At 38.9% G+C, this 17,443-nt stretch overlaps 1 protein-coding gene across 5 annotated transcripts in view; it reads left to right on the forward strand.

Annotated features, from left to right (window-relative positions):
* Window positions 1-2,079: 2,079 nt before the first annotated feature.
* NUDT9 (nudix hydrolase 9) overlaps window positions 2,080-17,443 on the forward strand; it is a 36,909-nt gene continuing 21,545 nt past the window's right edge. Inside the window, exons 1-6 of one of the 5 annotated variants that reach the window (XM_044680479.1) lie at window positions 2,086-2,436; window positions 10,626-10,649; window positions 10,795-10,805; window positions 11,833-12,069; window positions 13,477-13,572; window positions 14,832-14,918. In XM_044680479.1, the coding sequence (XP_044536414.1) occupies window positions 2,362-2,436; window positions 10,626-10,649; window positions 10,795-10,805; window positions 11,833-12,069; window positions 13,477-13,572; window positions 14,832-14,918 (530 nt within the window). In that variant the 5' untranslated portion in view covers window positions 2,086-2,361. Of the gene's footprint in view, window positions 2,460-10,625; window positions 10,650-10,794; window positions 10,806-11,829; window positions 12,070-13,476; window positions 13,573-14,831; window positions 14,919-17,443 lie in introns of all 5 variants that reach the window. The other 4 variants (XM_044680481.1, XM_044680480.1, XM_044680478.1 and 1 more) reach the window with 4 other exon arrangements.

Here is a 17,443-nt window from a genome sequence, read left to right on the forward strand (position 1 = left end):
TATTATTTATAGTTGGACTAGTGATTCTTTAGGGTCTCTATCCCCAATAATATCCCCATCAGCCCATGTGTTCAAGCAGTTGTTTTTTTTTTTTTCTATTTTTCTACTCCCACAGTTCTTCCTCTGAATGTGGATAGTTTTCTTTCTCATAAGTCCCTCAGCCTTGCTCTGGATCCTTGCATCGTTGCTAGTACAGAAGTCCATTACATTCGATTTTACCACAGTGTATCAGTCTCTGTATATAATGTTCTCCTGGTTCTGCTCCTTTTACTCTGCATCAATTCCTGGAGGTCTTTCCAGTTCACATGGAACTCCTCCAGTTCATTATTCCTTTGAGCACAGTAGTAGTCCATCACCAACAGATACCACAATATGTTCAGCCATTCCCTAATTGAAGGGCATCCCCTCATTTTCCAATTTTTTGCCACAACCAAGAGTGCAGCTATAAATATTTTTGTACAAGTCTTTTCCCCTATAGTCTCTTTGGGGTACAATCCCAGCAATGATATGGTTGGATGGAAGGGCAGGCACTCTTTTAGCGCTCTTTGGGCATAGTTCAAAAACTGGGCAGCTATCATTTTTAGTGCCTTAATGGAAACCATTTGGTTTAAATCCTTGACTTCCTTGCCCCTCACTTCTTAATTTATTTACTGAAAAACTCTTACCTGTTGTCTTAGAATTGATATTCCAAGGCAAAAGAGTAGTAAGGGCTAGGCATTAGGGGATTAAGTGACTTGATCAGGGTCACAAGGTTAGTAAGTGTCTGAGTACAGATTTGAACCCAGGGCTCTCAACCCAACTCAGCCACTTACCCATTCCTCTTGTTCAGTAATTTAGAAAATATTACTTTACTGGTCCTACAAAAAACAGCACAGTCTCCTATTGGTATCATGCTACCCATTTCTCTAAAACTATGTTTGAGCCCCTAGGGCTCTGAGCTTGGATTCTCTCCTCTCACCTCTTCAAAATGTGTGCTGCCTCTTGGACTCAATTTACCAATCGAGGTCATTTCTGCAACCAACCCTTTTCCTTCCCTTGTGAAAGGAAAAATAAAAATGGTTAAAGTTTACCTCAATGTGGGATGCCACAGATCCTCCCTCCACTACAAGTGAGAGGAACCTGGGTCATTTGACTAGTCTGAAATTTATGCTTTCTTCTTTTATTTTTTATTCATGGAATTTCCCCATTATCCAGGAACTTATTTTGATTTGTGGTTAACCTTTCCTATTATCTTAACTTCTTGGTTTGGAAGGAACATCTAAACAGGTTCCCCAGAGCAAAAGGTTGTTAACAAATCATAAACAGATTTCAGGAATCTTGCTTTTCCTGGCCCTGCTTTTCCTGCTCACTCCCAACTATGGCTATTTCAGAAATGAGGACATCCATTTTTATTTTTATACAGTAACCTTCCCCTCCCCCCCATTGCAAGTTTCATTTGTGTCTTTTTCTCCCTTACCTTCTGTCTTAGGATTGTATTGATTCCAAGGCATAAGTGTAGTAAGGTCTAGGCAATGGGAGTTAAATGACTTGCCTAGGGACACACAGCTAGGAAGTGAATGAGGCCACATTTGAACCTAGCAACTCCCGTCTTCAGGTCTGGCTCTCTATCCATTATGGCTCCCATGGGCCCTAGTTTGAAAGATACTGAAAGATATTACGTTCATTGCATCAAAGAGATCTCCCTCTCTTCATCTGGGGAGTAGTCCCTAGTGACAAAATACAAAATACCGAACAAACAGGTCAGTAACACCATTGCGGTGACAACGCCTTGCGGCACTCGGCATCCCGACTCCCCCACCTCTGCAGAACTGGCTTTCTCTCCATCCTTTTCATCAGAATGCCATTCGCTTCGCATCCCGTAGTATATCGGAGGCCCAGCTCTTCCCTCAGCTAAGGATTCTCACTCTCGGACCTTTATCCTAAACCCCTCCGCTCCTCCGCCTTTCCCAGCCCGGCCCTACGCGCCTGCGCGCTGGAGACTCCGGGATGAAGGGCGGAAGGTCCCGTGCAGGCCGCCAAGCAGCGTCGTGACGTCACGACGCTCCGTAGCCCAGGTCGGGGGTTGAGGTCGGGCGGCGAGGTCGCCACGGGGTCGGGGGTCGCGGGCGCTTCCCCGGCCGCGAGGCTGGGCTGCCCTGGGAGCCCCCCAGACTTGCCTGGGGGTCTCCGCCGGTGCAGCCACCGCGGAGCGGGTGTGACTGAGATCGATGAGGAGCCCGCCCCCGCTCAAGGGCTGGAGAGCGGCCGGTCCTAGCGCCCGCCGCAGCGGCAGGCCGGGCCGAGGCCGCAGCGGCGGCAGTGGCGGCAGCGGCAGCTCGAGGCCGCAGCGGCCTAGCTTTTCGGAGCGCCTCCGGGACGCTGATGGCAGCGCGCGGCCTGGCCCAGGCTTTAGCTACCGTGTCCCTCAGTGTGAGCCTGTCGTGCGTGACCGTCAGGGCCCTGGGGGGGCCTCCCTACAGGTACTTATCGAGCCGGGCCTGGAGCCTCGGGGCTCTTGTTAGGGGCTCTCCCCATTGCTGCTCGGGTCCACCCCAACCCTCAAATCAGCCTAGTTTAGTCCATCAAAGACTATTTCCTTAGTGTTTAACGAACTCCTCCTAGACACCGGCTGCTGGGCACAGGTGGGAGGAGGGATGGAGATACTTAGACGAGAGGTGGAAGGACTCGCCTCTGTTTTTGATTGGGTAATTCCAGAAGGGACAGTTTACCTTTGAACTTTTTGCCCAAAGTTTAAAATACAACTACTCCATTAATTCCCATAGATACTGTGTTTTAATGTAAGACTTTGTTTCCAGATTTGCTGTCAGGTTTTATTACCAAGATCTAGGAGTAGCATTACTTTTTTTTTAACCTTTACCTTCCATTTTAGGCTCAAATCTGAGTATAGGTTCCAAGGAAGAAGAGCACCAAGGACTAAATAATAGAGTTTAAGTGACTTGTCCACGATCAAAAAGCCAGGAAGTGTCTGTGGTCAAATTTGAACCCAGGACCTCCCATCTCTAGGCCTGTCTTCCAGTCCACCGAGCCACCCAGCTGCCTCCATCATTACTTTTTTATTTTTATTAAAAAAAAAAAATCCTTATCTTATGTTTTAGAATCGTTAAGTATCTTTTCCAAGGCAGAAGAATGCTAAAGCTAGGCAGTTGGGGTTAAGTGACTTGTCCAAGGTCACAACCGGTACTTTTTTTATGTTTGTATGAATCTCTAGTGTGTAAACAATGTGTGCTTGTATATATATGTGTGTGTATACGTATATAAAATACATGGTATAGACATGTATGTTGTATGTTTATACACATATGGGGTGGAAGTTGGGTGTCCTATTCACCATTTTCTCTGTTCAAAACTCACATGAACAAATAGATCATAATTATGCCCATCCCTCTGGTCAAAAAAACTTTTGAAAAGACCATAATTTACTATTTCAAGAACATCAGTTTTCACCCAAGGAACACAGTATTGATTCTAAGACAGAACGCTTAACCTCTAGCTTTTTAGACCCTGAGTGAATCAAGTGACTTATCTTCCTAGTCATTAAATCAACAAGTATTTATTATGTACCAGGCTTTGTGCTAAAAGCTAGGAATACATAGACAAAAAGCAGGATCTTGCCCTCAGGGGCACACATTCCATTGGAGAAGATATTTTGCAAACTGTGCACTTACCCTTTAACAGGAGGTAATCCAATGGGAAAGCATTAGCAATGGGGCAGGAGGCAGGGAGAACTTCTTGGGAGCAGGAAAAGCCTCTTGAAGAAGGTGGGATTTGATCTGAGTCTTGAAGGAAACCAGAGAATCCATATTGGAGACAAGCAAGAAGAGAGGGCATTCCATGAGTGGAGAGATAAAAGTACTGTATGCAAGGATCAGCCAGAAGACCAGTGTTGTTGAATCATAAATAGAGAGGAATAAACTGGAAATATAGGAAGGGGGCCAATTTATGAATTAAAAGCCAACCAAGATATTTGATGAAGGGGAGTTAGTGATGATAACTTGGTCATATTGTGAGGGCTGCTGTGGGAGAAGGAAAGGAACATACCTATATATAAAAGATATGTGAATTGTCCACAGGTCAGATCCATGCGATGAAAGCAAGTGGAGAGGAAAAGATGACTCCAGGGTGAGACTAGGAAGATGGTAGTGCTCTGAACAGTAAATTCAGAAGAGAAGGTAAAGGTAGTAGGTTCTAGTTTGGATATGTTGAGGACATTCAATGCCCTGTCCAGAATTACCAATAGTCGTATCAGTTGGTGATTCTAAACCGAATGTATGGAGAGAGATTAGGGCTGGGTATATAAATCTGAGAATCAATTGCATAGGGAGAGAATTGAACCTGTTGCATGAATTTAGACATTGATTTGACTGAGTAATGCACAGGTTTTATTATATGTGTGATCCACCCCATCAGCAGGTGATGGGAAGGTATGCCCTTCAGAATTAAGATACTAGTGTTCATACATTATGAGATAGCTAGATGGCAAGGTAGAGAGACCTTACATAGACTTGAGTTCAGATTTGGCCTCAAATACTGTGTCTGTTGGAAAAGGAAATGGCAAACCACTCCAGTACTTTTTCCTAGAAAACCGAATGAAAAGGATGGTTGTGAGGAGTTGGACATGACTCAACAACAACAATTTATAAATTATATGAAACAAAAAAAAGATGGCTACTCAATACAAAGAAGCAAATTATGCTTGTTAAGGAGAATATGCATTATTAGTTATGGGAAATAGATAAGAAATATGTCCTTGTTATAAGCTGGTTTTACTAAAGTAGGGAGTCTGAAATCTTCCCCTCTTTTAAAAAAAATCAATTAAGTTGTTTTGTACTAGTTAGGAGAGCAAAGAGAACCAGTTGTAGTTGGTCCAATACTGAAGTATTCAGGGATCATACACAATAAAATGGCAAATACAGAACGAAATGGAGTCAATTATGTTCTCCCAAAAACTCACTTTCAAAAACAGGTACATTATCTTATGACATTACCCTCTTTGGTCATGTATCACATAATACATGCATCTCTACCACATTCTTTTATGTACTACTCTTCTCTGGATACCTTAAGTTTCTGGCAGCCAATTCCACAAACAATACAAGTATTAGGAAGCACTGAGTACAACAATAAAGCAAAGTAATATAATAACAGTTACAAGTTTTACAAAACATGAAACTTCTTCAAATCAACCTTTTCCTGGCAACCAATTCTATACATCCCAATCAGATATCCCTTCAAGTTTAATCTCTACACCCTTCCCTAACTCCCCAGTGCAATTTCAGTGCTGGATAATTGTAAAGTTTTAGTCGAACACCCATATGCAACATTCACTTAATGTACATTTAAGCAGAAGATTTCTTTCTAAACCTCCTGGTTTAACTTTACTTCATGAAGTTGTCTGCTTCTGGGAAACATTTTAATAACAGCAATAATAACTAACATTTATGTAGCACTTACTATGTGCCATGTAGAGCATTAAAATTATCTCATTCAATCCTCTCAATCCTTGGAGGCAGGTACTATCATTACCCTCATTTTACAAATGAGGCACAGCTAGTAAGTGTTTGAGGCTGTATTTGAACCTCAAGTTTTCCTGACTCCATGTCCAGTCTTTAGCTACGGTGCCACCTAGTTGCCCCATTTTCCCTTAGAAATTCTGTGTCTGTTCACAGGTTATCCAGTTTGTTCACTCAAACTCAAGAGATATGTGTCCCTGAATCAATATCTTGGTCTTTTTAATGGGGTTATCAGTTGTTAATGTTGCTTGGAATATATGGTAAGCAGATTTCCTCTCACTTCACAAATTTAGTCTTAATTAGTTTGAAGTGGAGTTATAGTTATCCTATTAGGGATATTTTTACAATTAAAAAAATACTCTTCTGCTGTTACCATAGAATAGTGATTCCCAAAGTGGGTGCCACTGCCCCCTGGTGGGTGCTGAAGCGATCCAGGGGTGAGTGGTGATGGCCATAGGTGCATTTGGGGGCAGTGAATGGGGTGGTGATAGTATGTGACAGGTGGCGCTAAGTAATATTTTTTCTGGAAAGGGGATGGTAGGCCAAAAAAGTTTGGGAACCACTGCCATAGAACAATGATGGTGAACCTTTGGCATGGGTGCCAAAGATGGCATGCAGAGCACTCAATGTGGGCATGCGACTGCCCCCCCCAGTCCGTTACTAGAAAGGCTTATTCCTCTCTCCCTCTACACCATGCCTGACAACATTTTTTCACATCACCCACATTTTTTCACATCAGTCTGTCCAACAGCAAACCAGGAACACTTTCTCCCTCCCCTGTGTGGGGAAAGGGGGGTGGGGCAGGGAGTGCCAGACTTGTTGAGGGTAGGAGCACAGCCCACAGCCTCTGGGGGAAGCAGACACAGCACTTGGTCTGGGAGATGGGGAGATGGGGCAAATCTCTGAAAGATTTGCCATCACTCACAGAACATAGGTTGTTTTGTTTGTTTATTTTTACCTGAGTTTGACCAGACCAGAGTTCCCATATTAGGAGTAGATTCAACTAGGAATGATTTTAACTTCTGAATCAACAGGCAGTGTCACAAACCAGAATTACCAGGATTTTAACTAGACTAGAAATTCCAGAACCCAAGAGATCCCCAAAATAATTTCCGACTATTCAAGGTTAGAATTGAAATTTATGTCAGATTCTTATATTCTTAGCAGAAATACCAGAATCCAAGCCAGGCCAGGACTGCTCAAGAATTTAGATAGGGAAGGTGGGCAAGGCAGTATCATAATTACAAGACAATCAGATAAATACACAAATCACTAATTTGGCTATGTAGATCTCTTAGTTTAGCACATAGGGTGTAGACTACAACTTTATCAGCTTCCCTACTTTCTCCTTTCAGAGATTCCCAAATGGTGAATTCCTTGGTGTATGCTTGGAGTTAGGGATCCATGGTTGAGCAGTACGTATCTAATTAGGTTTGCCCCAATTGTTGTTTAGTTGCCTGGCATGGTAGGCGCTTAAATATGGATTGATTGGTTGTTTGGATCAAATGACTGATGGTAGAACTATTGTGGGTATTATTTGAAGGTCAGGAAAGATTGAAGATTAGTGTGAATGTGAGGAAGATAGAGGGGGCAATCCCCTGAATAAGATGGGATGAATGAAATCAAGAGTGCATATATAGCAGAGTTTGCTTTGGCAAATATATATGAGACTGAAGTGGAGGAGGAGAGCATTCCTTAATAAGAGGCAAGAGGTAGGGTGGAAGGAATACAAAATACACTGGGAATATAAAAATGGCAAAAAGCCAGTTCTTGCTCCTGAGGAGCTCATAATCTGATAGAGCCAGACACTAAACTCATTGAGGCAGAGAGCAGAATGTTCTCAGAAGGTGGCTGTAGAGCCTTGATTGGGTGATAGATTTGGATATGCTTGAACTTCAAAGGACAGTATCTCCCAGGCTGAGATTTCATTTGTTCAGCAGCTGCTATGTAGATCTCTGTAGAACACTGATGGAGGGAATTGCCTCATGAGAAGTTGCATAAACCACTGAAATCACAGATCTGGGCCATTTCTATCACTTTTTGTGTGTGTTGAGGAAGCAGTGACAGTGATAAGATGGGAGGGGAGAAGAGGAGAGAGGGGTAAAGGAGACTTGGAGCCAAGAGCCAGAGCTAGGATGGTTCAAGCCATACCTCCTGGCACACACTCAGTTAACCATGAAAAGGTACCACCTCTTAGTACTGAGGAAATTTGCTAAAAGCTAGACTTGTTCATCTTTATTGTTACAGAGAATTTCTTCCCTCTTGAATTCTTATTAATATTCTAGATCATACAGAAAAAATTTACATGAACCTACAAGGCAAATGCATCTCTTTAAAGCTACAATCTTACATTTTTATAAATTTAACAATTAGGAAAAGGTTTTTTCCTTTGTAAAGTAAACAGCTACCTATTTAATTTCGCATTGTGGCCAAACTTCTCCCTCATACAGTTGATGAATTAAACAGCTTAGATAGGTATTGGCAAACCTTTTAGAGAAGGAGTGCCAGATTCCACTCCCACCCCACCCCACTGACCCATTGCGATGCCTGTGCCCCCACTGAATGTGACACCCTCCCCACCTTTACCCAACACAGAGGAGGGAGAAAGCACTCCCATTGGGATGCTGGGCAGAGGGGTGAGAAATGTGAAAAAATGTCATCAGGCACAATGGAGAGGGGGAGGGGAGCAGCTCTGCCTGAGAGAGACCCTCTGCCTTTCAAGTAATGAACTGAGATGAGGTGGGGTGGCTGTGAGTCATATTTGGTTCGCCATCACTGGCCTAGATTGTAGGAATATGTATTTATTCATTCGGTACTTCTTTTGCTCTTTTGGTAATTAAAAATACATATGTATGTGTATATATATCTGTTCAAAAAATGATTCAGGGTGTCCTTCTGCTGAGAACACAACTCATTACTATTCCTTCAATGTATTGTGTGTAATAGTAGATAAAAACAGTAGTTCATTTCTTCTAGCTGAATTAAATCATTGAGGCCAAGTGGTATATTTTGTTTTGGTTACAAAATTATTTTTTCTTTGGCAGAGGAGAGATACAAAGATGAGGAAGATTCAGTTTTACTTTTAGGGAGCTAATAGATTGTAGGTGGGTGTGTCTTGAGGGAACAAGGGAGTGGTATCCTTGAGGAGAAGGTGAATATGTAACTAAAGTGCAAGGCATAACAGAGAAATAATGCTATAGTTCTGAGGCATTGGGGATATAGGAACAGTGCTTTTCTTTGAAGACACAGTTAGACGTTGCTTTTCTTTTTAATGAATAACTGTTTAACTGGGCAAATCATAGCTTCTCTAATGCTTGGCTTTCCCTTCTTTAAAATGAAGATAATCGTATAATAAGGAAGCAATTTAGGTAATATATACTGACTTTGTATAGGTTTTATATTGGTTCAATGAGTGAACATACTTTGGAACTGTAAAGGTATACATAAATGCATTTTTTTAAATTTATAAAGTAATATCTAATTTAGAAGATCAGGAAAAGCTTCATTCTAAAGGAGGTGACATCTAAAATGTGTCTTGACATATGGGTAGGAGTTTTGCTGAAAGTATTAGAGAAAGTCATTCTAGGATTCTTAACCTTTTTTATGTGTTGGACTCCTTTGGCATTCTCTTGAAGTCTGTGGACCTTTTTTCATTTTATAAATATATAAATAAAATAAATAAAATACAGGATCACAAAGGAAATCAATTATATTGAAGCAGTTATTAAATTTTTTTAAAAACCTTTACCATCTGTCTTTAGAATCAATACTATGTATTGGTTTCAAGGCAGAAGAATGGCGGGGGCTAGGCAATGGAGGTTAAATGACTTGCCCAGGGTCATATAGCTAGGAAGTGTCTGAGGTCAGATTTGAACCTGGATCTCCCATCTCCAGGTCTGGTTCTCAATTCACTGAGCAACCCAGCTGATCCCTAAAATATTTTTTAAAAAGGAACTAGCAAGTCATATAAGTGGGACAAGATATGGTATATACATTTAGAGCCATATAGGTAGAGCCATTAAGCATTAGGAGCCAAGGCTAGAAAAGTCAAATGTAGCTATTTGATAGGCAACGAGGAGCTGTTGAAGGTCTTTGAGTGTGGGGAAGAAATAGTTTGACTTGTACCATGTGTTTTTAAAGTGTTTTTGAGGGAAATTGCTTTGATAGATGTATTTAGTATAACAGTCTTGGGGGAAGTAAAGAGGTTTTCATAAAGTGTTTTTGGGTACTTGAAAATAGTTCTTTTAAGCAGTATTAACATTTTGATTGGCAGTTTTTCCCCTACAGATTCTGTGAATAAACTTTTGTTTATTTCGATTAAAGCAAAATTAAAATACATTTTAAGGAGGTAATTTTAGTGTATTTTGAAATTTCACAGTCATTATGTGGATAGGGAGAATTAGTGAGAACATTTTATTGAAGTAATTTTTGCATTTATAATTAATATAGCCATTCTGTGGACAGGGAAAATTACAGGTATAGAAATCATGCCATTCTTAGTTTTATATGATGATTACATATATATACATATATATATACATAAATATGTCTATCTCTTATACTAGAATATTTTCTTGAGGGCAAAAACTGTTTCATTTATTTATCTGCTTGAGGATCATGAGCACATAGATCAATCAGTTATTCAACAAGCATTTATTAAGCACATATTATGTTCCAGGTACTCTGTTGTATAACATATATTTATTTATTTTAAACTCTTAACTTCGGTGTATTGGCTCATAGGTGGAAGAGTGGTAAGAGTGGGCAATAGGGGTCAAAGTGACTTACCCAGGATCACACAGCTGGGAAGTGTCTGAGGTCAGATTTGAACCCGTCTCTAGGCCTGACTCTCAATCCACTGAGCTACCCAGCTGCTCCTGTTGTGTAACTTATAAATAAGGGCAGAAACATGAACATTTTGTTCTCAAGGATTGTGCATTCTAATAGGAGAGACTACATGAAAATAACTATGTACTTCAAATATATATATATTGAATAAATGGAAGGTATTGTCAAAGGAAAGGCACTCAGTGTGTATAGAGGGGAGAAAGAGGGAGGAGCCATTAGCAAAGGCTTCTGGAAGGGAATGAGATTTGGGGTGAGTTTTGAAGGAAGTCAAGTATAGTAAGAGGTAGAGAGGTAGGGGACAGTGTATTCCAGGCATGTGGCAAAATGGCTGTTGGAAGTCTAGAGATGGAATGTTGTAAATGAGGAATAGCAGATTGTAAAGTACATGGGGGAATAAAATATAGGAAAGAATAAGAGAGGTTCCAGGTTATGAAAGGCATATACCAAGTTATATAAGGAAGGCAGTAGGGAACTACAATTCATTGAACAGGACATTGGTCTCCTTCCTTTCCCTAGCTTTGCATTTTAGGGAAATCATTTTGGCAGCTAAGTGGATAATGGATTGGAATCGAGGTGGCGAAACCTATCAGAAGGCTATTATAATAGTCCTGATGACAGGTGATGAGGGTCTACACCAGTGTGTAGTCTGTGTGTTAATGAAGAGAAGGGGAGAATAGTAATGTTGGGAATGAAGGTAGCCCTGACAGCCCAATCTCAGATGGGCTATGTTGAGTGAATGCAGATGATGAATTGAGTATGAGACTAAGGCTTTGAGCCTTGGTGACTTCAGGAATGTTGGGAAGTAGAGAACAAAGAAGTGGGAATATGTTTTGGACATGCTGGAATTTGAGATGCTTATGAGTCATTGTCCAGTTGGAGTTATCCAGAAAACTAGTGTTAAATATATAGTTCTGGAAATTATTTGCCTAGAGGGAAAAGAGAAGAGTGCCCAGAAGACAGCCTTGGGGAGCACTTAAGATTAGTAGATGTGATCTGGATGAAAATTCACCAGAGGGGACAGAGAGTAATCAGACAGGTAGGAGGAGGACTTGGAATAAGAAGTGCCAGAAAAACACTGAGGAGAGAGAGTATTCTGGAGGAGAATATTGTGCCTAATTCATGTTTGTTGAGTACGTGGGAAATATGAGACGGTGTTGTTAATTTCAGATTTGTTTTTTTTAAAACCCTTGTCTCCCATCTTAAAATCAATACAGCGTATCAGTTCCAAGGCCATAAGGGCTAGACATTAGGGATTAGTCAGGGTCACACAGCTAAGAAGTGTCTGAGGCCATATTTGAACTTGGCCTCTTGTCCCTTGCCCTGACTTGATACTCTGAGCCACCTAATTGCCCCCAGTTTCAGTTTTTAAAGTGTTTGAAAATGTTATATTTTCAGATCCTTCTGAGGCAGTTTTAAAAAATTTTTAATTTTGAAGAGTGTTATATAACACCTTTTATCTTTTTTCTTTTAGTAGTTGCTTTTCATCACGTTCATTCCATCTAAGCTCAGTCATTATGTCAGGTTCAAATGGTGCTGATGAAAATTCTCACAACAAGGCTCGGACATCACCTTATCCAGGTTCAAAAGTTGAACGTAGTCAGGTACCCAATGAGAAAGTGGGCTGGCTTGTTGAGTGGCAGGAGTATAATCCTGTGGAGTATACTGCAGTCTCTGTCTTGGCTGGACCCATGTGGGCAGATCCACAAATCAGGTAAGTCATTTACATATAAAAAAGCAGTATGAGCCCTGATTAAGAGGTAATGGAATTATTAATATTTTGGGAGTTTGAGTACTGAACTTTGCAGTTGTTAATTTTTCATGTTTGTTTTTAGCTCCTTGTTCATTTGTGAATACTTCTTTAGCTCTTCAATCAGTGAATGATTCCAGGATTTAATTGATCCTGCCTACTCTAGCTATGCAGATCACAACTTGTCTATGATTTCTCAATTTCTCTAATTCTGGGTCTCTGGATGAATTCAACTAGTAAACCGTTTATCTATTATCTTCACTCTTATTGTGTTTTTTTCACTGGTAATGCAAATACAAAGAATGAAATAATCCCAGCTCCTTTAGGAGCTTGATCAATCCACTTGTTTTTCTATCCGCATCAAACTGCCCAAGATATCTGTGATGATTGACTAATTTGAACTTAACATGTTCAAAATAGAACTCATTGTCTTCCCCTTCCTTCCCTCTCTAATCTACCCCTTCCAAATTCCTTATTTCTTTTGAGAGTATACCATTCAGTACCATGGTTTCATCCTCAACAGCTCCCTTTGATCCACAGCATAATCCGTTCAATTGTCAAATCTAGTCTGTCCCCCAGTACATCTCTTGTATCCTTCCTCTTCTCTCCATTTGCACTACCACTACTCTAGTTTAGGCCTCACACTCTCTAACCTGGAATATTAAATAGCTTTTTGGTCTCTCCTTCTAGGTAAGCTCTGTTCAGTTGCCAAAATGACTTTTCTCTAGTGACTAAGGATATTTTAGGTCTAAGCATGTCACTCCATTAGATCTTCATTCCTTCAAGAATCAAATATAAACTCCTCTTGTCATCCTTACTACATGTTATCTCCCTTCATTTGAACTGCTGCCTAGACAAACTAGCTTTGTTTTTCCTTGGCCAAAACATTCTCATCCCCATCTCTCTTCCTTTGTGTTGGCTGTCCCTGTGCCTGAGATTCACTTCTTTTTCCTTGAAGTCTCGGCTCAAACACAGTTCTCTTCCTCTAGCTGCTGGTGCCACCTTTCTCCCAAGAGAGACTTTGTCAACTGTGTCATCTAGCTGCCTTATGATGTTGGGACATAAATTTAAGATACAATCTGCTAATGAGTATATATTTAAATTTATGATGTGTGAACTATATTTATTATTAGTAAATTGCACAAATGATCCATGTAAAAATTACAACTATAAAATGAGTTTTATTCCTTCTTATTTGGAAGCAGGATATGAATGTGAACATGGAAAATAGAAGTTAACTTTTAAAAGCAGATTGAAATAATTCCATGTCAGCATTAATTATCTTTGAGGACTAACAGATTGAGTTTTTAAATGCCTTGAAATTTTAAATTATCTTTACTTATTAGGCACTGATTTTTATTTTCATTGTAGTGAAAGAAATTTTTCTCCTAAGTTTAATGAAAAGGATGGACATGTTGAACGAAAGAGCCAGAATGGCTTGTATGAGATTGAAAATGGTCGACCTAGGTAGGTGCTATGGATGAACAATGAATTGTTTATGGAAGCATAACTAATTCATTAAGTAACTTAGCAGGAAATTGCTTTTAAAATTGTAAATTTAGTGTAATTGTCTGATGGGAGCACATTTTGAAGTTATGCAATCTAATGAAATATATTAGAAGGAAAATTAAACTATTTTTTGCTACTATGTGCAGCAAAACCACATTTTAAAATAGGTTTTGAAATGTTTTATTTTAAAACTATTTTCTATTACAAACAAATAATTTTTCCTTAAAATTATTAATTTTGGGGATTCACATCTTTGCTATGGAATGAACTCTGTCCATATTAAAAAGAAGAAGCAAATTAATTGCTATAGGGAAATAAGCATTTGAAAGAAACCTAACCTGAAAATGAAATCACACATGGGGAAATCATGGGAACTAGTAGCAAATTGGATATTGTTAATAAGGAAATTTTATCAATGCATGACATGGAAATTGGGGTTTTCAAAGAACATTTTAACTGGGAGAAAGTTGCCGAGTCATCAAGTTATTAACATTTGTTGAGTCTCAGTCAAACTTTTAAGTTATTTTGTTTCTTACATAAAATCAGCATTTCCAAGATTTTGCTATAAAATACTTTGTATAATATCACCATTATTATTCAATGTTGCACAGCTTTGTGCTGGTCACTGTATCTAATGAGTAATAAAACACTTTTCAGGTAGGAAAAAAAACTGATATTTTAAAAAGTGAAACATATTTTGCATACTTAATAAGGATTTACATTTTTAATTATAGATATTACATTTTTTAACAGGGTAGAGAATGGAGAGTTATGAAGAAAAGAGAGTAATCAGATTTATTCTAAATCATCTGGCTAGAAAAGTCACACCATTAAAAAGATGAATGCTTATTATCTTACCTGATCATTCTTAGGAGTTGAATTTTGATTATAATGCAACCTGTGAGTGTGAATCTAAAGCAGAGAACCACAGTATTTGCTGTAACATGTAACATCTTTATGTAGTGAAATCTCTATTTTGGATCAAATCTAGTAGGTAAACCAGAGTAGAGCAAGATATAATATTACATATGTTATAATAATATGTTATAAATTATAAGACATGATTATAAATTAAATGACTAATAGATACAAACTATAAAATTAGACACATGATTTTCCTCTATATTATTCTTTCTTTTGGATTATGCCGATGAGACTGATTTTGAAAAATAAAAAGATATAAAGTTCCAATTTACTGTCTTATTTTTCTCTTTTAGAAATCCAGCAGGTCGGACAGGACTGGTAGGCCGGGGACTTTTGGGACGTTGGGGCCCAAACCATGCTGCAGATCCCATTATTACTAGGTAAATCAGAAACTTTAAAGTTTAAAAGTAAAGAAATGAAAGAATGAGTAAAAACATAGACTTCATCCTTAAACTCTTGCTTACAATATTTTATAGTGCCCAGCATACTATCTTTTGCACTTGTCATTTAGTCATTTTTTTAACCATGTGAATTCTTTGTGATCCCATTTGGGTTTTTCTTGACAGTGATATTGGAGTGATTTGCTGTTTCCTTCTCTAGTTCATTTTACAGTCTTTCACATAGTTGATGGTAAATATTTGTTTGAATCAAAAACTTATCCTAAATACACTGTAGCTTTATATTACATAATTATATTTGCCCTGTACCTTCATGTACAACAGTAGTATAGTGCAGAGGTGTCTGATGTAGCGCCACTCCCAAGTGTGGCGAAAACCCCATTAAAATGTAATTGGGAAATATTTAACAAAATAAGCAAATATACAATAGAACAGATAATATTGAATTTTAAAATTTAGTCAGTATATGTCCCACAGGGTTCCTTATGTATAGATTTTGTTATTGTTTAATCATTTCAGTTATGTCTGACTCTTTGTGACCCCTTTTGGGATTTTCTTGGCAAAGATACTGGAGTGGTTTGCCATTTCCTTCTCCACCTCACTTTATAGATGAAGAGCTGAGGCAAATAGGTTTAAGTGACTTGTCCAGGATCATATTGCTAGTAAATATCTGAGAGGTCAGATTTCATTTCAGGTCTTCCTGAATTCAGGCCCAGTACTCTTAACCACTGTGCTACCTAGCTGTCCTTATATATGGATTAGTGTTCCCTGATTCTATTTGAATTTATCCTACTAGTCAGAGTTTGCTTTAGAGTCAGGAAGAGACCTAGATTAAAATTCTGCCTTTACTTTTTAGTGTTCCTTAGCTTTTCTCATCTGGAATTTCTGTAAGAGGGAAATTTTAGGTATTTATAGATATATATTTAAAGTGTGGCCGCCAGGAATCAACAATTCAGGTTGATTCCGTAATTAAATCAGACCCAAGTCAGCATCAGGTTGAGGCAAGTTTATTTACAATCAGGAAGGTAAAGTATAGGAATAAAGAGAAAGGGAGAGGCTAGTCCAGGCCAAAGGCCTGGACAGAGAGAGGTTAAAAGGCTGTAAGCCACAAGGCCCAACAGCCAGATAGGCTGGCGCCTGCTTAGGTAGAGTTTAGAAGCGGCCCAGTCAGGCCAAGGAAGTCAGCCTAACTTACCCACGTGACAATACAGAGTGTAAGCGTTCTGTGATCTCAGGAACTCCTTCAGCACCAGGTTCAGAGCGGGAACTGCCTCAACAGGAAGTAACTAACTTACTTAAAGAGATAGTGTCTTTCGTCACTTCCCGTGGGTCCACCTCTAATTCAAATGGACAAGTGGCAGTCTCTACATTGATTTGGACTGCCCAAAGGACAGTCCCTTGTTCTTGATTTGTTACTTATTGTCACGTGTGGGTAACTCGTCTCCCCTCCCCACTAAGGAAGGTGAGGGTGACATTATTTCTATGCCTAGGATGGGTAGATTTTTGACTATGAATGGGCTAGATTTAATTCCATTTACACATTTCCTACATTAATGAAATCACAAATCAAGACCAAAAAGAGAATTGTTATATTTGTTATATAGATACTATCTGTAAGTGAATTAATAGTTGTCAAAAGAGATAGAAAACCTTACCCAAGCAGCAAATTCCCTGCATGTTAGTATAACCTGAAGAGAAGTTAATAACGCTAGGAGATAATAAGAAATATTAAAACAGAGTCAAGGTTGAAAAAAGCAAAGAAAATGTAAGTTATTACTTAATAAAAACAAAAGATATGGGAAATAGATCAAGGAGAGATAACTTAAGAATCACTGGATTACCTAAAAATCTTGACAAAAAAAACAAAACCTAAGCATAGACAGTATATTTCAAGAAATCTTAAAGGAAAACTCAAGATTTCTTAGAACTAGAGGGCAAAGTAGAAATAAAAAGAATCTACTGGTTACCTCCTGAAAGAAAACCCAAAATTGAAGCTCCTAGGAACATTGTAGCCAAAATTCAGAGCTTCAAGGTTAAAGTGAATGTAATGCAAGCGTCCAGAATGGAAGAGAATCTGCTAATCAGGATCAGTCAAGATTTAGCAGCCACCACCTTAAAGGATTGGAGATCTTGGAATATAATATAATAGAAAGCAAATGATATAGGGTTTACAACTAAAAATAACTTACCCAGAAAGATAGTCTAATTCTATAGGGGAAAAAATGGACCTCTAGTTTCCATATCTGTGTTGCATTACTTTATTAGAAAGTGAACTTTATTTTTTGCACAATTACAATGATGTTTAGTTTATTTTTCTCCATTTACATGTAAAAATAATTATTGGCTTTAATTTTCTGACACTTTCAGAACCACAATTTCTCTTTCGCTTCTTTTCCTCCTTCCAGCTTGAGGCAGCAAGCAATTAATATTGATTATACATGTTGCTATCAAACAAAACATTTCCATATTCATCATGTTGTAGAAGAAGACACACTAAAAAAAAGTAC

This window comes from Gracilinanus agilis, chromosome 6 (assembly GCF_016433145.1).
Source record: "Gracilinanus agilis isolate LMUSP501 chromosome 6, AgileGrace, whole genome shotgun sequence".
NCBI lineage: Eukaryota > Metazoa > Chordata > Mammalia > Didelphimorphia > Didelphidae > Gracilinanus > Gracilinanus agilis.